This window comes from Mastigoproctus giganteus, chromosome 3 (genome assembly GCF_048544385.1).
Source record: "Mastigoproctus giganteus isolate SK-2022 chromosome 3, ASM4854438v1, whole genome shotgun sequence".
Taxonomy (NCBI): domain Eukaryota; kingdom Metazoa; phylum Arthropoda; class Arachnida; order Uropygi; family Thelyphonidae; genus Mastigoproctus; species Mastigoproctus giganteus.
Window position 1 is genome coordinate 21426218 of NC_143577.1, and position 20432 is coordinate 21446649.

At 37.7% G+C, this 20432-nt stretch overlaps 1 protein-coding gene across 2 annotated transcripts in view; it reads right to left on the minus strand.

The window, feature by feature from the left end:
- The window catches only part of LOC150087788 (uncharacterized), a 63789-nt gene that overhangs the window by 7975 nt on the left and 35382 nt on the right, over positions 1–20432 (minus strand). The window contains exons 1-4 of one of the 2 annotated variants that reach the window (XM_090369203.1): positions 8103–8322; positions 2434–2501; positions 1433–1478; positions 199–313 (exon numbers count right to left, since the gene is read on the minus strand). In XM_090369203.1, the coding sequence (XP_090225329.1) occupies positions 199–313; positions 1433–1471 (154 nt within the window). In that variant the 5' untranslated portion in view covers positions 1472–1478; positions 2434–2501; positions 8103–8322. Of the gene's footprint in view, positions 1–198; positions 314–1432; positions 1479–2433; positions 2502–8102; positions 8323–20432 lie in introns of those variants that run through there. The other variant, XM_090369202.1, reaches the window with a different exon arrangement.

Here is a 20432-nt window from a genome sequence, read left to right on the forward strand (position 1 = left end):
AAAATATTTTAATATATATTTCAAGTATGAAATTATCCCAATTGTTTATTCATGCAGTGGAACAATAATAGTTTTCATTTAGATGCTGGAACGTATGTTTTGTAGAATTTAAAGCCCGTTTAACACAGTCATATTTTTAAAGCATAAATTTTCCATTTTACACGATTTTTTTTAATTTATGATTAATATTTTATTCACCTTTAGTCCTGTTCGTCAAAATTTCGCTACTGAATTCATCTGCAACTGCTTGTCTTACAACATTCTCTACGTGGCTATCGTCCCTTTGACCTTCCTGTCCCCTCACGGTGGACAGCTATTCAAAAAAAAGAAATATATCTAAATATACAATAATGCACACTTATTTGACTGTCTTCTATCATACAAGAAGTTTTAAGAAAAGATTACAGCAACATTTAGGTTGTTTTGAATTAAATTTAATATTTTAAATTTATATTTAATTCAGTATAAACCACCTAAAAGCAGGAAGTGCTAAGTTCAAGCAAAGACATTTTAAATGGTCAAAAGATACCTTAGATGGCGGTAAGCGCCACCTGGTGGTGTATTTATTAAGAGAAACAATACGTAAATATGTACCAAGGGTAGATTGTTCCTCGCATCTCCTGAAGACATTTAATTTTAACAAATACGCAAAGCGCCGCCTGGTGATGACCAGCACAAATAACGGCATTCGCCGCAATGTTGGTTCCCCTTTTGGAGACGTAGCATTTCCTGAGAAATAACCTGGTCAAGTCCAATCGATGGGATCAAAAGATGGTAAAACTTGCTTAAAAGTGAAAGTTCGTTCACCCTCTGCTGTTGGAGCACGGAAAAATCATCGAGCTGAACGACCTGCTCATGCGCGTCTTCTACGTCTCTGCTTGCCTTGAACCCAAGTAGGCGAAACAAATGACACCCACCATATTGGAGAGGTCGCCTCGAACGCATCTGTAAATTTTCGGGTTCCTTAACTCCTTCAACCTACCTACCTGCCTACATACGGGCGTAGGTGCCTACCTGTCTATTTGTAATGATCAATTAATCATTCCTGGAAGATATCAGACCACGTTACAGATCTCTGTGGTCCCTGATCTTGTTCTTACTGAATTGGGGTAAACACCTAGTAGGATGAGTTGAGTTTTTATCACCCAAGGTAGACATAGGTCATACTGGACCTTGGACATCATACTGGACTTCAGACATCAGTCCAATCATACTGGACCGATATCTAAAGTCAGGCTAACACTGAAACAAAAAAGGCAAACACTCCAATTCAAGTTAAATTTTAAAGCCTGACCTAGTCATATTGATGATAATGCAATACCAAGGAATTGCATCTATTGATACAATTCCTTAACCATTTTAAAGAATGAATGTCCAGTTTCCTTTCTATTACTACACTTCTATATTCAAATAGCAATAAATTTCCACTTACCGTGGCCATCAACAGAAGAGGAAACACCAGGGGCTTCATGGCTTTTCTGGAATGTGAAAGATAACAATGAGATGCCATTTTTCTCAGAGACACATCCTAGTCAAAATATCAGAAGTCTTGTTCAGGTATTTATATAAAAGGACTTCATTAATATACGCTTAGTTTTGGCAATCATCCCCCCCCCTCCATCCCCCATTTGAGTATTCGGTGAGGGGAAGAAAACTATCGCAAATCTGTGGATTGCAGACTTGAATTTATCAGTGACTTCTAATATTTTGATCAGGCAATGTATTCAGATGTAATTTAACGTCAAATATCAATAATGAAAAGAATTTCTTTAGGGTCCGGGGAAGGGGGGATATGTAACCTCTTTGATCACGCGTCGCTGTCGGCATGCGCAAAACGTGCTAATAATGATTATTTCATGAGGGGGTTTGTTCTTTGGTGTTCAAACCCCCTAATGAGTTTGCTTTAATTAGAATCATAATAATGTGCCCTGTCAGAGCCATATCACACCAACCGACAGTGGTTTCTACGACTGTCACCGAGAAAACCGCTCTGGAGTGAGGCGAGGGGTCATCTTATCCCTCGTGGTGACTTGCACCACTTGTTTATTAGAAATAAACTTCCCTAATATCGAAAGAAAGATGTGAGCGACCTCTTGTGAGTAGCAAAAGCTGACATGACGTGACCCCTCCGATGAGAAAAATAGGAAACGATAACATGATTAATAAACGAGACGGATGTCAAAGGTTAATTGATCTACTTTTTTTGCGTATGACCTCCGACCTCTCGAAGAAGCTTAGGGTGAACGTCCATATCTCGGAAATGACGATGATTTAGTGATAGGATGAAAGAGAAAGAGAAAATGGACTTTGCATCAATCTAAATAATATTAAATCCAGCGAAAAACACTATCAATTAATTACGCCAGGTAATTTAAAGGATTAAAATAAAATAATTATTTAAAAATTAATGAAAATAATTAATAATATTTTTACCTTTTAAGGGCACATCTTTGGAAGACTCCTTTGGTCCACGGATCTGCACCTTCCGTAGATTAATTAATCTGTAATAGATGAAAAATTGGTAAATAACAATATTTTAAAGATAATTAGGGTCATTTATGTTATTTATCCTTTGGAATGGGTTCCTTTTTTTGTATGATCTTAAATATGGCGATTTTTCTTTCAAAATGCCAACAAAATTTTGTATTTGTTAACATCAACGTGTGATTAAATGCACTTTGGCAAATACGATAAAATAGACAGAAAAAATAATGGATGGAAGGTTGAATTATATCAGAGTGACAGTTCATGCACGCGGTGATAAATAAATAAATAAAAAAAGAAATAGTGCAAAAGTCAGCAATGAAAAGTTGCCTTGACAACTTAATAGGAAAGCTCTTTGAAAACGCATCTTTATCTTTTTCACGTGACTCTGCCACGGTTGCTAGGCAACCAGATTAAAATTAAGTTGGAATAGGAGAATTTATTGTACACTTTTGTGTTTCTTTCCTTTTTATATTATCAACAGAGATAATAATAATTGGAATTCTATATTTTATAATAATTATAATATATTTATATATAGAATGATTAATAATTAGATAGATAATGATTTATGGAAATACATTTTATGCATAAATTATAGTAATTTTAAGAATATATAATAGTTATTTTAAATTAGAATTTAAACTATACACAGTAATATAATTAATTTTATATTATTTTATTTATTTAGATTATTAATTTAGATTATTATAACATTATAATAACATTATGGCAATTTGAAATACCTTAATGAGAAATGATAATAATTAGAAAATGTATTTATATAGAAATGATAATAATTAGGGAAATATGTTGAAGTAGAAATGATAATAATTAGGGAAATATGTTGAAGTAGAAATGATAATAATTAGGGAAATATGTTAAAGTAGAAATGATAATAATTAGGGAAATATGTTAAAGTAGAAATGATAATAATTAGGGAAATATGTTTAAGTAGAAATGATAATAATCAGGAAGTCTGTTTAAGTAGAAATGATAATAATCAGGAAGTCTGTTAATGTAGAAATTATAATAGTTGAGAATATATATTTACATAGAGATGATAATTATGAAACATGTTTACATAGTAATGATAATAATCTGGAAAATATGCTTATGTAGAAACTATGTTTATGTATAAACGATAATAATCAAAAATATGTGTTTATGTATAAATTATAATAGTTGAGAAAATATGTTTATGAATAAATGAGAATAATTATAAAACATTTACATATGTTTAAGTAGAAATGATGATAATTATAAAATATGTTTATGTAGAAATGTTTATGGATAAATGATGATAATTATAAAACATTTACGTACAAATAAGGATAATTATAAAATATGTTTATGTAGAAACGATGATAATTATAAAATATGTTTATATAGGAATAATAATAATCAGGAAAATGTGTTTATGTAGAAATTATAATAGTTCAGAAAATATGTTTATATATAAATGATGATAATAATAAAATATATTTAGGAAGAAATGATGATAATTATAAAATATGTTTACGTAGAAATGTTTATGGATAAATGATGATAATTATAAAACATTTACGTACAAATAAGGATAATTATAAAATATGTTTATGTAGAAACGATGATAATTATAAAATATGTTTATATAGGAATAATAATAATCAGGAAAATGTGTTTATGTAGAAATTATAATAATTATAAAATATGTTTATATAGGAATAATAGTAATAATCAGGAAAATGTGTTTTAGGAATGATAATAATCAGAAAAATGTGTTTATGTAGAAATTATAATAGTTCAGAAAATATGTTTATGTATAAATGATGATAATAATAAAATATAATTAGGAAGAAATGATGATAATTATAAAATATGTTTACATAGAAATGATAATAATCACGAAACTGTTTACATACTAATGATAATAATTAGGAAAATTAGTTTATGTAGAAATGATAATAATCTGAAAAATCTGTTTATATAGGAACGATAATAATTAGGGAAATATGTTCACTTAGGAATTATAATAAATAAGATAATATGTTTACGTGATAATATTTAGGAAATATTTGCGCACAAAATAGTGGTCCCATGTCAATCTTTGGAAAAATTTGAAAGATTAATCAATTCTAGAAACTCTTCGTATTTTTCAAATATATGTGTTGATAGAACTGTTTGATCTACTTTTGAAGTTTTTCCTCCACATTTGTCGAAATTAGACAGTGATTTGAGATTGCCATCTTTAAGGCTCTCTTTCTTTATGGCGTTTTATTTTCCACCGAAGGCAACACCCAAGAAGCTAATTTAGTCTCAGTTCCCATGGAAACGATCTCAATCGTTTCCATGGGAACAGGAGACTAGGGGGGGAAAGGATTTTTCCATAAGATGGAACTTATTCAGTTTGGAAGTCAAACATATATGAGAGCAACTTTTGCGAAACGCTGTCTTTCTAGTTTTGACATCCGCTATGAGATGATGATGAACCAATTTGGTATTTGGCAGACAACCGTAACTTTCTCCCGAATATATCCACAGGTGGCATTTATGTGCATTTAAAATCTTGCATCCACCAACACAGTTTCCAAGGACGCCAGCTTGTACCAGAACACCCTCGCACAGACGACTTGACCCCACCGAATACGGTATATGTGCCAAGGTCACCAAACATGTAGTTTTCAAACCTGCTTCTTAGAAAATCACTAAGAAGATGCTCCAAACACACACACGTACACAAAAAGACAACAGCCCAACCCCCAAGCAAAAGTGCCCCCTTTATAAACGGACGTCTACTAGAGAGCAAGAATTAACAGAATTTGCTTCAATCTCTTTAATGTTGCCATCTGGTAGACGAGAGAATGCTTACACATTTCGGGGAAAAGATGCTCAACTTTGTTTGACTTTTCCATATCTGGTAAAACCACCTCTTCAGCATTCCTCAAGGTGTTTGCCGATGGCTGAAATGACCTTATGGTTTCAATGGAACATCCGTCTGTTTTCTTACCATTCTATTTGCACAAAGATTAAATTTTTGATTGCTGTAATAAACTCGATGTTTGTGGTAATATATTCTATTGGACACTTTCGGAGATTTAGATCTTCGGCCATCTTAAAGCTCTCTTTCTCTGTCGCGTTTTATTTTCTACTCAAGGCAACACCCAAGAAGCTAATTTAGTCTCAGTTCCCATGGAAACGATCTCAATCTAAGGGTCAGGAGACAAAGGGGTCCTGTTTTTCCTGAAAGGGATAATAACGAACATAAATTAGCTCTTGGACCGTATCTGTCATCCGTGGCTTTTATTTCTAATGGTTTTCTTTCACAAAGCACTTTCTCACCAGATGACGCTGAAGTACTTCATTCATTTTATCGCTTACATTTCATATTCAGCAAATATGACCATTATGGAAATTTACAGTCGAATTTAAACACACAGGCTGGCACTGGATGGAAATTTTTCTTGCTCTGTCCTCATGAATATCCTTTTTAACTCCTTGCCCATCACATGTTCAACCTGCTTCCGGTTTTCTGCTATTATGTCTAAGACGTTACACAGCTGTCAGGAAATGATGTGTGTACACGTTTTCTTGGGATGACAGCTCAATTTTCGTGAGTTGGAAAACAGGAATATTAATTAATTTCACTTTTCGATGGAATTTTAATTAATTTTATCGCATTATTAGAAGACTAGAGCTAAGGAAGACGTAGAATTTCTTTAGGATCATCGTCATCAATGGATGACCAGAGGTCGCAGATTTTCAATGCTTTATCCTGTTGTCACGAAGTATTTTGTTTTTTTACCAGGACGCATAAATGCCCCATAATTCAAGACACTTTTTGAGCTGAGAGATTGATGTGCAATGTGGTCAAGGAAAAATACATTGCAAACCACCAACATCGAACAGTTGATGGAACCTTCTTCTTTAGAAGATGTAACGTACAATCACTGGTCAAAAAATTAGAAACCTGTAATCGATATCTAGTAGGACCACCCTTTTCCTGAATTACAGCCAGTACATTAAGTAGCAGGGATTCCACTAAGTGTCTGAGGAAGTCTAGCTCTAGATTTGATCATTCTACCTTCAGGATATTTGCCAACTGCTCTATTGTGGTAGGTACTTCAAAGCCGAACTGGCCTTTCAAAAATATCCCAAAGATTCTTAATTGGTGCGAAGATCTGGAGAATTGGAAATATTGGCAATGCCCCTCTAGTCATTCTGATACAATTTCTACACTGTGGATAGTTGTGTTTTCGTCTTCAAAGAATCCATCGCAATCCGGGTAAAAATGAAGCACTGAAGGATGAAGTTGGTCCAATACGACAGAAAAATATTCGCTGCAGACAACGGTCTGAGAGGATACAATCTGTACCAATAGAACACACCATACCACGACACCACTTCCAGCCGTTTCAGTGGTGGACACTAAAATTTGGATGCATGGCTTCATAAGGTTCATTCCACACTTTTGTACTACTATTGCTGTAAATCGAGACTCGTCAGACCACATGATCTTTTTCAACCATTCCACCGTCCAGTCGAATTCAATTTAATAAGAAATAATTCTTAAAGATTTTAATATAATAAAATCATATTTTCTCGTGACACAGAAAGAATGTGCAATTTGCTCTAGAAAGAGAAAGGAAGTGAATCATGCAAATATTAAGAAATATGGTTGAAGTTCCTCCTTAATATTACGTAATAGTTAAGATGAGAATCTGAGGAAATGATAGAAGAATTCGTCATTCCATTAACCACGCATTACAAGTCTCACCCAGCTGATCATAATTATCTGTTTCAATCACAAAGCCAGTCCCAAACCCTTGCGAATACCACCAGGTGACACACTTCCTCTTTTTATAATCGTTCTGTCATTTAATAGGGTGTGACCTAGCATTGCACTAAGACCCTTTTAGACCACAGTTGTTTTCCGCTGATCAATATCTGAGCAGAGATTGATTCTTTAGAAGTGGATTGCAAAAAAAGGGGAGCTGTCAGGGTCAACCAGTTCGGCTCTCACAGGAAATGAAATGTGTTGTCATAAGGGAGGGCTGACAGCGCGAGATACCCAACCCTCAAGGCCTGCGATGCTATCAGGTGAGCCGACAATTTAGTACTTTTGTAAGCAAATGTTGGGTGTTTAGTATGCGACAGGACACCACCAAGACAAGGTGCTGTCAAAAGTTCTTTGTGGTGGATCACGTGGTCAGAAACTAGGTCATACTTTTGCTGTGCCTAACGTCTACAGAAAATCTTTGCTGCCAAGGGCTGCTCACTGAAGAAAAGTAACCCGGTCACGTTTAGCAATTAAGATCTTAATTAGCTTGATTAACAACCCGTTGAGGTTGTTTTGAAAATAAATTATTAATATATAGATGCTCGATTTATTAAATTCTTCTATTGATGTATATTCTAAAACACAATAGCATTTTAATTCTTATTTAGACAAAATCTTTCGTTCAAACCCGGTGACGTTTCGGCTTGTCAGTTAAAAACCTTCTTCAGACTGCGGATATTCCCACCTGTCTGTGAGGAGGAAAAATTAACGTTACTGTTAATATTCAAGACGTGGGCCTAAAATCACTTAAAAGCGACTTAAACATTCACGCATTTCACTTAACACTAATACCACTTACATGCTTTCACGATTTCTCGGGACCAACTCCAGCTTGACGGGAGACGCGCATCATCACAGCGGAAAAACGCCCTCCCGGCTCGGCATCCGCCTTAAGCCTAACGACGCTACAGGTGGGTAACCTTTTCGCTCACTTATGGTAGCACGTTTCGGTCCGAACGCCAGGTATACATCACGACCTCCCAGCCAGGCATAGATTCCCTCTCTTGCTCAAAGTAAAGTGCGTGCATGACGTCGTCATAGCTGACAACCCACAGGTAGGCATTTGATACGGCGACGAGAACGAGCTACTCTAGCGCCCCTTCCGGCAGGTCATTGCTAAAAAAGGCAAAGGAGATCGTAGTAGAGGCGGGGTACCATTTTTCTCCGTTTCGAGGTGGTTGCTAAGCAACAAACCAGAGGGACAAGTACCTTTAGCGTTTCGGTATCGAGGACAGCGAAAGTAACGCTACTCCATACACGGCGCAGTTGAGGGGAGGGGAGGGGAGGTTCGCGGGGGTTGAAGACGCCGAGGTGTTGGAACAGGTGTTGCCGAAAGCGAAAGTTGTGGAGGTGGCGGGAAAAAGCGGTAGTGACTTTTGGACAGCAGGAGGGAAGAAAACTTTATCTCGTAACAGTAACTTGTCCCGATGTAGTTCTCGTATTGTCCGGTAGGGAGCGCAATCTGTGTTTAGCTAATGTATTGTATTTCGGTCTGCATTGTAAGAAACATTTGTTACGTCAGAGCTGCTTGCGTGATAGAACAATTCTGCTGTAAAGAGATTGATTTCCATTCTCCATTTATAGGCAAAAAATATTTACAATATTTATTATAAATAATTACAACGCGTTTATGTAATTAAACGAAAAATCACATAACGAACAATTAATAATCACGGTTTGAATAAGCAAAGGCCAAACGATAATTTAACAAGCAAACGACACTTCAAAGACAACGGATAATCTAACAAACAAACTATAAAGCAAAGGCCAAACGTTAATTTAATAAGCAAACGAGAAATCAAATACCAACAGATAATGTAACAAGCAAACTGCAACGCAAACAGATTATCTAACAAGCAAACGACAAAGCAAAGACCAACAGATTATCTAACAAACAAACGACAAAGCAAAGACCAACAGATTATCTAACAAACAAACGACAAAGCAAAGACCAACAGATTATCTAACAAACAAACGACAAAGCAAAGACCAACAGATTATCTAACAAACAAACGACAAAGCAAAGACCAACAGATTATCTAACAAACAAACTACAAAGCAAAGACCAACAGATTATCTAACAAACAAACTACAAAGCAAAGACCAACAGATAACCAACAAACAAACCACAAAGCAGAGACCAACAGACAACCAACAAACAAACTACAAAGCAGAGACCAACAGACAACCAACAAACAAACTACAAAGCAGAGACCAACAGACAACCAACAAACAAACTACAAAGCAGAGACCAACAGACAACCAACAAACAAACTACAAAGCAGAGACCAACAGACAACCAACAAACAAACTACAAAGCAGAGACCAACAGACAACCAACAAACAAACGAAAAAGCAAAGGTCAAACGATAATTTAACAAGCAAAGGACAAATCAAAGGCCAACATATAATCTAACAAACAAACCACAAATCAAAGACCAACATATAATCTAACAAACAAACCACAAATCAAAGACCAACATATAACTAACAAACAAATGACAAAGCAAAGACCAACATACAAATTTGTATAATCTAACAAACGAACCACAAAGCAAAGACCAACAGATAACTAACAAACAAATGGCAAAGCAAAGACCAACATATAAGTAACGAAGAAACGACAAAGCAGAGATAAACAGATAATCTCTGCTTTGTCGTTTCTTCGTTAAACAGATAACAAGAGATAAACAGATAATCTAACTAACAAACTACAAGGCAGAGATAAACAGATAATCTAACTAACAAGCTACAAAGCAAAGACCAACAGATAATTTAACAAACAAACGACAAAGTAAAGACCAACACATAATCTAATAAACAAACGAAAAAGTAAAGACCAACACATAATCTAATAAACAAACGACAAAGTAAAGACCAACACATAATCTAATAAACAAACGACAAAGAAATAAAAGGCGTTTGTGATCATATTCGTTGGATACAACGCTTCTTCTTCTTTACTGCTGCCGAATGGCGTTTGCGACTTCGTTTTGATATTGTTCTCTGTCTAGCGCTGCGTGTAGAATTTGTGCTGTTGTCATGTGAAGCCAGGTGTTGATGTTATCTAGCCATGCCATTTTCGGTCTGCCTGGGCGTTTCTTGCCTTCGATCTTTCCCTCCAGGATGAGTGGTAGTAGGTGATATTTTTGTTGGTTCCTAGCGATGTGACCTAGGTATTTGCATTTCCTGCTGATGATGGTTTTGAGCAGGTCCCGTTCCGTGTGCATGTCGGATACAACGCAGTTATGTAATTAATTAAACGAAAAATCACATAACCAACAATTAATAATGATGGTTTCAATAAGCAAAAGCCAAACGATAATTTAACAAGCAAACGACAACAGATAATCTAACCAACAAACTAAAACGTAAAGACCAACAGATAATCTAACAAACAAACGACAAAGACAGTTCTTAATACTAAATCAACAATGGCTATTTCTAAAAAAAAAGCACGCGCAGTCTATCCAAACGACTACGCCACCAATTGTTGTATGTATTACGTCACCAATACTGTGATTACAATCACACTCAGCTGAAAATTTTATAACATCGAGTAGAGAAGGCATACAAACTTCAAACGTTAATCCTCACGAACGACTTTCTATGACCTTCTCTCTCTCTCTCTCTCTCTCTCTCTCTCTCTCTCTCTCTCTCTCTCTCTCCCTTAATTCAAATCCCGCATCAGACACGAAGTTTAATTACGGGTAAACCAGTTGACGTCATCTTTAACTTGTGTTTGGCATCGAGCGATCTTCTGCTTCCTTTTAAGGAAAGCGTTTCCCCGTGTGGCTGGAAGGTCGTATGTTCAGTTCTGTTCCCAAGACCCCCGTGTTTGTTTTGTCGGTTGGACCCTGTGCAGTATGGTAATAAAGGCGTCATGGTCGGAACGAAGCGTGCCCGATGGTATCATACCTGTCTGACGAGGGCACGCAAAAAACCGCGGGACGTGATTTAGTAGAGAGGTTTCAGGGGGACTCATGAATTCACTTACCAGTTGCAGTAATAAGGGGCCACCCGCAGTTTGGAGATCTAAATATGTTAATAGCTGATGGAAGGAACGTTTTGAAAAGACACCTGTGTTAATTACGTCTGCTGCAACCAGCCAATTAGACCACATCGCGAAACAAACACGAATGCACATGCGCATTCGATGCCATCTACAAGCTATTAGCGCATACTAATCCAAAGACCAAACGATAGCCAACAGTAAAATGACAAACTACGTCAGTTTCTACACTTCTCGGCTTCACATCAGTGACTGATCTTTTGGACCCCCCAAAGACCCAAATTACAACTTGAACTGGAAGCTGCACTAATTTAGCTTGTTGTCAATAAATGTGTTGATTAATTTGAAGCTATTGCTGTATCAATATTCCATCTTCTTCCTTCAATACTCAAACGATAAAATAGCATTTTATCGTTTGAGTATTGAAGCTATTAGCGAAGAAACACCAACCGACAAGTTGTTGGACAATGAAAACTTCAAACGAAAAATCCGCAATGGAAGTTTCCAACAGTGAGAAACCCAAACTACACTGCTGAACAAAATTAGCAGAACACGTAGAAAACGTGGTGTAACTCGTGCAGCTTGCGATGAAGCTGGACAAAATTTGGAATGGTGGTGTTGAATAGAATAGAGAAAATGAGGAGACAGCGAGAAACTTTGGACAGGTGTAAGGGACATTTATAGAGGTTGTATAACAATTACCAAAAAAGGTCACATTACAGAAGTCCATACAAGATACAATGCCTCCACCGTAAGAGTCCCTTTCTCTGAAGTTCGAGGGATGGTACCGCATTCCAGATAGCTGTCTGTTCTGGTTGACTTGCCCTTGGGCAACCTTGGCCAGCTCTCATGAAACTGCTTCCAAAGTGCCAAGACGACATTGCGTAACGCATTAAGCCAATATGCCACCTCCACCACAAACTTCCCATCTCAAAGAATCATCTAAAGGAGGATTTCTTGCCATCCTCAATACTGGAGTTATCAATATCCCATTGAGCAAGCCAAAAAACGGGAAAGAAGTGATGTGGTTGCAACCCGTGTTTTTATAGGCTTGAATACTTTACATAATGTGCCACTCTATAAGGTGGTAGATCGATTTCTATTGGATACTCGAAATTTGCATGCCAGGATACCTATTATCTCAAGAATTCGCCTTCAGCAATAGTTCGATAAAATATTCATGAAAAACAGTCTGTTCTGTTAATTTTGTCGAGTAGTGTAGATTCTAATAAAAACCAAACGACATCAAATAAGAAAGACAGTATCTAAGAACAGAAGCCTAGTTTCTCAACAGGACCCTTCTAAAGAAGATAATTTCTAACAGTTATTTAAAATTATTTACCAGTGATAAACTAATGATATGATAACACTAGCAAACACCAAACGATACACTAAAAACAAACCAAACGATACGCTAACGACAGACGACAATATAACAATGGAATTTTCTAAAATAACGTCAACAATACAATAAAAACAAGATCAAAACAAGATAAACTTAATAACAAAAGACCAGACGATAATCTAACAATACAGAAGCAAAAATAAATCTCGAGTTGGCAAACACCGAAACAAAGCAAACGAAATTATGGTATTAACAAAGTCTCACAACCCAAATAGGGCACGCATAAAGAGATGGATAAATTGGATACGTTGCTATGGAAACCAGGAATGATAGATCGATATAGAGATAAAAGGGCAATTAAAAGAATACAAAGATGCAACAGAAAGATATTTTTGCATAAGAGAGATGCAAATATACTAGTTACTAACGGATCGTCTGCTCTGAAGAAAATAAATAGGGTAGATTTTTCTTCACCATCAAGAATATTTGAATGCATTGTCCACACGATAAACAGAAGACAGGTTGTTGCCTCTTGGTTCTGTAATAACCAGTTTCTCAGATCATTATAACCAGAAAATTATTCCATCAACAGTCAGATCGTGTGTGCGTTGGACAGATGAGGTTTGTAAGGGGCATTGAAGGAAAGACACGCGTGCTTGCTGACAAACTAATAACACACATGGATCCGTTGTATGCAAGATGGGACTGTCGGTAGCATGGTAATTTGTCATGTAATCTACAGCGAGGTCATTCTGCGCTAATTTTGCTCTACATAATGACCTAAATAGGGTAAACAAGAGAATGGAAGGAGCCCAACGCCTACACCAAAATTACATCTCGCATTACCGCCTCAAACAACAGGAAATGACCCTTGGAGACACCTCTGGGCTCTTCATGTTACATAGATGAAGCATTATGGTGCCATATTAAGGAATAGATATCAAGGACCATGACCCTCGGAGGTTCTGGTTTTGCTTTCTGTAAAGCTGAACCATTGACCATTTATAACCCTATGTTACTCAATCCACGTTTTGGATCTATCATTGGGGTTCTTCGTCCTGGGCACAATTGTTGTTTTTGTCTTTGCAACAAAGCAGCTAAGGATATGAGGTGTTAGGGTATTGCATCAGATGCTTCCATATCGGAAACGGCACGTATTGTCGGTTGCTTACAGCCCACTACGATTAAGGAGTACAAGGAATGGTATCGAATAGGCCAGACTACCTCCCACTGACAGAATTAACTATAAAGGATTACCGAAAGTGGATGTTTGTGGTAAGCGAAGAGTGGAGAAGAGTTGTAGGGGCTCCATGGTAGGTCACTGTGCTGAAGGTGACATCTCAATACAATATGGAGCAGGCAAGGACAATGTTCCAATTTACGATGCGATGCCATTTGAGATGTATGGAGTTCCTGAACAGAGGACCCGAGAGACACCCTTTCCTCACCTCTGGTCATCGTGGATGGCGAATGCTGTGATGTCAACAGTACACTGGTTGGATACTGGTGGACTGGAAGCGTACTGGTAGGATAAGGCCAAATACCTGGTGCAACACGAGTCCATGGACCCATCCTGTATGGTACCCACTATCCAGAAAAGTGGTGGTTTTGCTTAATATGGGGCATGTTTTTCTGGCAAGAACTAGAACCCCTGGTATGGACAAAAAGCACTGAAAGGCCTTATAGATTCAATACCTTGCCGTGTGGGGGTGGTACTTGCGGCAAGAAGAGGACATGTCGTTGTTATTGTCCGGTTTTAGACTCATCAGCAACTTAGGCCATATTGAGCGTACATAATATGTCTGTAAATTGCTTATTCTGTGGTCGATTTGCTGTTTGCTGGATAAAAAAAACCCGAGTTTCCTGGAGAAAAATCATGCCACTCTCGGTCTCAGGGGAGACCAAGTGTAACATGGCCACGTTGAGAAAAAGCCCTTAATTCCTCGCGTAATTCAGATTCAAACTCAGTTCTTTTCCAGCCCATCTGAAGAGGACGATTATTATACATTTTTGTGCTATCCACCGAGGGTAGAAGAGGACACACCGATTATTTGGTAGATGGTCATAATGTTTGGACTGGACAGTGCATAAAAAGAGTAAAAGATAGTTCAATGAAGGCTGTGTTCTTATGGTTCATGAAGAATTTGCGGTGTAGATGTGTAATGTCTATAAATCTTCTTTGCGTGTATTCTATGCTTGGTTTTCTTTTTTTCCTGGATGAGAAACCTGAGTTTATGGAAAGGTAAACCATCTAATCTTCTGCCAAGACTAATTAACTTGGTGAAGGTACGAAAGAAATCCTAAAAAAATCCTCTGTTTTTATAGGATTAGAACCGGAACCGTTCCCCAAGGTGTGAAAGAATAATGATTTTTATTACTTTTGTATTTTCCTCCCTGCTCTAACCTATGGTTGGGTCAGGTGAATCTAAGCCTTCCATCTTTATCTATCTTATCTTCTGTCATTCTCTCCCACTCAATTCCCTCTTTTCCATATCGTCCCTAATCTGCTCTCTCCATCTTTTCCGGGGTCTTCCTCTCGGCCTCTTCTTGACCATTTTCATCTCAACCATTCTTCATGGTATTCTGTTCGAGTTAATTCTCTTCATATGTCCAAATTTTTATTGGTAACACGGCTAAATGATACATGACGGTGTGCCTTTTCTGTATTTGTCAAAAAAAAAAAAAAAAAAAAACCCTTTCCTGTCGCCAAAAAACTTCATCCAATTTTGCTTTGAACTTGAACAAATTCTCCGCCTGGACCTCATGTGAGATAATTCATTCCAGCACGCTGCCCAAAGGCAAACCTCACGAGATCCAGCCTTCTGTTTCTGCTTAACATTCCTCTGGTACCTGTCTCCTAACCGTGAAAACATATCTGCCTTCTTCATTCAGCGGTTCCTCTTCAGAGCTTTTAACCAATCCCTGATCCAACAAAGGGTCTTTTACTGATTCATTTGATCGTGATCACATAATAAAAAATGCATGAACAATATTCGTCTTCTCTCATGGTAAAAACGAAGTCCAAGTTGTTTCTTGCATTTGATTATTTTTACAAATGAATTTCAAAATATTGTCGAACTTCTGTGGCTCGTGGAACAAACACTGTTAAACGAACACAATCTCTGAAGAGTAAATATACTCTACCATCATTTAAAGAACTGAAATATGCTCCATTTAAAACATATTTTCATTCGTTGGGAATTTACTAAGAATATTATAACAAAAAAATAGTACGAAGAATAAAATTTTCTTCTTAGTAGTATTTAAAAGTTGTTCTCTCAACCTGAAATTGGTCAGCCATTCAAGGTGATACTCTTACAATACTCGCATTTGCCAATCCAGAAGCATTTCCGGACAGACATTGAAATATGTGTACAAGCCAAAGGAAGGAAAGCGAAAGGTATCCCCCCAATCCCAACCTTGTCATATCTTTCCGTGCGGTTTCTCTACAAGTTGGCCTCCTAAGTGGTAGCTACCAACAGCCAGCCAGTTGTATTTCTTTGAAGAAAGTGCCCGAAACGTCTTAAAAATGGCCAGAGGCGCCCCTACGGGTACGGGTGACGGGATAATAAAGGCACGAGAATTTCACGTCTCCATTTACGAGGTGTCGACGAAGTGTGGAATCTTCGCAAAATGCTGCAGGATGTCTTGGGAATGTTTCTCCTCCAGTTAACCGGACCCTTGGGAAAAATGAAAGGAAAAAAAAAAGAGCACGTTCATTAGGAAAACAAAGAGGAAAGGAGACTTCTGAAAACGTCCCAGTTACATAATTTTTTGTTCCTGCGTCTGGATCGGTTTCCTTGTACGATAAACTCCTACATTTGGAGTGAAGAGCGAACCCAACACCACACTTCTCTATAGTTAGATATCCATTAAAAGATAAAATGATCATTTTATTTCCATGGAAACTGATCAATTTGAAATGAACACTCCAATTTTTCTTTTGTTGCCATGGAAACTGATCAACTTGAAATGAACACAGAATTTTCCTTTGTCGCCATGGAAACTCATCAATTTGAAATGAACACTGATTTTTGTTTTGTTGCCATGGAAACGGATCAATTTGAAATGAACACTCAGCTTTTTCTTTTGTTGCCATGGAAACTGATCAATTTGAAATAAACACTCAGAATTTTCCTTTGTCGCCATGGAAACTGATCAATTTGAAATAAACACTCCGATTTTTCTTTTGTTGCCATGGAAACTGATCAACTTGAAATGAACACTCAGAATTTTCCTTTGTCGCCATGGAAACTCATCAATTTAAAATGAACACTGATTTTTCTTTTGTTGACAAAGGAAAATTCCGAGTGTTTATTGCAAATTGATCAGTTTCCATGGCAACAAAAGAAAAATCAGTGTTCATTTTAAATTGATGAGTTTCCATGGCGACAAAGGAAAATTCTGAGTGTTCATTTCAAGTTGATCAGTTTCCATGGCAACAAAAGAAAAATCGGAAACTGATCAATTTGCAATAAACACTCGGAATTTTCCTTTGTCGCCATGGAAACTGATCAATTTGAAATGAACACTCCGATTTTTCTTTTGTTGCCATGGAAACTGATCAACTTGAAACGAACACTCAGGATTTTCCTTTGTCGCCATGGAAACTCATCAATTTAAAATGAACACTGATTTTTCTTTTGTTGCCATGGAAACTGATCAATTTGCAATAAACACTCGGAATTTTCCTTTGTCGCCATGGAAACTGATCAATTTGAAATGGACACTCCGATTTTTCTTTTGTTGCCATGGAAACTGATCAACTTGAAATGAACACTCAGGATTTTCCTTTGTCGCCATGGAAACTCATCAATTTAAAATGAACACTGATTTTTCTTTTGTTGCCATGGAAACTGATCAATTTGAAATAAACACTCGGAATTTTCCTTTGTCGCCATGGAAACTGATCAATTTGAAATGGACACTCCGATTTTTCTTTTGTTGCCATGGAAACTAATCAATTTGAAATGAACACTCAGAATTTTCCTTTGTCGCCATGGAAACTCATCAATTTAAAATGAACACTGATTTTTCTTTTGTTGCCATGGAAACTGATCAATTTGAAATAAACACTGAGAATTTTCCTTTGTCGCCATGGAAACTGATCAATTTGAAATGAACACTCAGAATTTTCCTTTTTCGTCTTGGAAACTCATCAATTAAAAATTAACACTCAGAATTTTCCTTTGTCGCCATGGAAACTCATTAACTTGAAATTAACACTCAGAATTTTGTTTTCTTACCATGGAAACTTAACTCGAAATTAACATTCTGATTTTGTCTTTGTCGTCATGGAAACTTATCAACTGGAAATTAACACCCAGATTTTTTCTTTTTCACCATGGAAACACGTGAACAATGAAATGCACTCCCTAAGAGTTGCAGATGCAGTCCCAATGCTAATGGCCTGTCCCGTGAGGTCGAAATTTTTAATTGCATTCAGTCGCTGGCGTAGGATCGAATTTGGAACGCAGGTGAGTTCAACGTCAGCGACAGCTTTGCGGACAGTGTCGATGGAATCGCGACAGGCTGAAGGCGGTCAGTAACACGCGCATATTATCCTACGCACTACCTACGTACCGATAGGGCGTCGGGGCCTCATCTGCTACAAGAGACGCCTGGACAGAAGTCCGCAATTGGTCTGAGGACACCAAACGTGGACAGCGGATCCGATTCGGGGTAATTTTTCGGCGTTTGGTGCTCTCATTTGTTTGCGACTTAAATCGTGACAGTTTTCGAAGATCGGGTGTTCGGCGATGTTTTTGTTTGTGCCGCTGCCTACAGACGCCTGGTGGGCGTTGGTTGAGTCGTTTTCCGTTTTCTGCCTCCACAGATGGCGCGAAATGAGAGGGTTGGCTGCGAACAAATAGCTGACCTATTTCGGAGAACAGAAAGATTGCCGAGTGAGTGGAGCAGCCGTGTGGCGATTACTGCGCGTTTCGGGGCAGAAATTATAACTGTCGTCTGCTGCAAAGTGGTGCAGTAAGAAATAAGGAGGGAAAAATGGCAAAAAGCCACTTCGCTACCCGAATTAAAGTTGAACAGTGGACAGTTAATTCTAGATGGTGCAGAGGTGTGGCGCGTTCTCGATCTAATGGGATTTATTTGAAATTTCGCATTTTTTTTAATGCTCGCTCATGACGATATATTTCATTGTGCACGCTCAGTAATGGCGCCCTCCTACAATGTAGTACACTTCATTCTTCGGGCGTTGCCATGACGACACACTAACAATATTCTATTTTAACTATTTTATTTATTTTACCACTTAGATCTCACAATTGTGATACTCTCTCTCTCTCTCTCTCTCTCTCTCTCTCTCTCTCTTTTAGTGTTCTCTTGTTGCCATGGCTATCACTGATGATACATACGCATCATTCAGGCAATAACACTTGATAATTTAGTTCTATTCTCCATGGTAACCAACAATTCAATATTCATCATTTAGACATCCCACGATGATATACCAACACCAACATCTATTTACTGTTCGCCCGTTGCCATGGTGACCGCCAACAATGTGATGTACATCGTTTGGGCATCACCATGGTGATACTCTCTCTCTCTCTCTCTGTTGCCATAACTAATTTAGGCATCGCCATGGTGATATACCAACATCTATTTACTGTTCGCCCGTCGCCATGGCGATATGCAACAATCCTGTCTATTTCGTTATCGCCTGTTGTCATGGTGATCACTAACGGTGCTGTCATTTCACTCTTCAAGCGTTGCCATGGTAATCCTGCCAATTTTGGCCGTCTTTTGCTTTTATTTATTTATTTTTTTCCTTCTTTGTACACGCATCCGTGTTTTCCTCTCTTTCGTTCTTCCTTGGAATGTCTTTTGGTGTTTTCGACATATGCAAAACCATCAGCTAATTACATGAAAAGCAAAAGTTTTTTCTTTTTGCGTGTGTGCAGAGGTGGTCGTTGCTGGAACCGCCCATTCAGGCATGTTTACATGCGAAGGTCGTTCTCCGCCCTGCCAGCCAGCCAGGACACACCCAAGGTTAAGAACGGGTGGGAAGGTGATGTGTTTGCCACGTATTTAAATCTTCTTTGCACTGTTGCTAAGTCGTGAGTCTGTCAAATTACAGGGAGACACTCCCCAATTGCCAGGGATGAGATAAAGAAGTCATCCTCTTTTGGACGTCTTGCTTAGAGGGATCTTATCTCCCGGCGTTGGTCTTAAAGTCTAAGGAAAATTCAAGCGTCCACTGAAGGGAAAGTGAAGCAGTCTTCACTCATTTAATTAAGTACAAATCAATTAATTAGGAGTGCCAAACTGATAATTCTACTGATGCCCCATTGCCCGGCAGTGCATAAACGCCATCTAGTGGCAACACAATAAAGTTAAATTAATAATATCGTCAAGTAAAGGTTTTGTACAATGTATGTGTCCTAAATTTTGTAACCCTAAATATTTTCGTGCTTCAAAGGTTGTCTTATACGCTGCAACGTACGGTAATTAATATTTTACAGGGAATGGAGGAGTTGGTTTTAGTATTTCGGTACAAAGCCTTCGAGAATATTCCCGTTAGATTTTCCCTTGCACGTGCGAGCATTCCAAAATCCATAGTGTGGGAGAAAAACAAATAAACAAAAAAGAAAGCTGCGCATGTCTTGTGCAGGATCACCGACTACCAAAGCGAAAGACAAAAACGGAACAAACACGAAGCCGTCAGTTCGGTACCGAACCCTCTCATTAGAGGGGCTTTTTTTTTTGCAGGTGGGGGGAGAGGACTTCTCAGAACACACCGATGTCAAGAA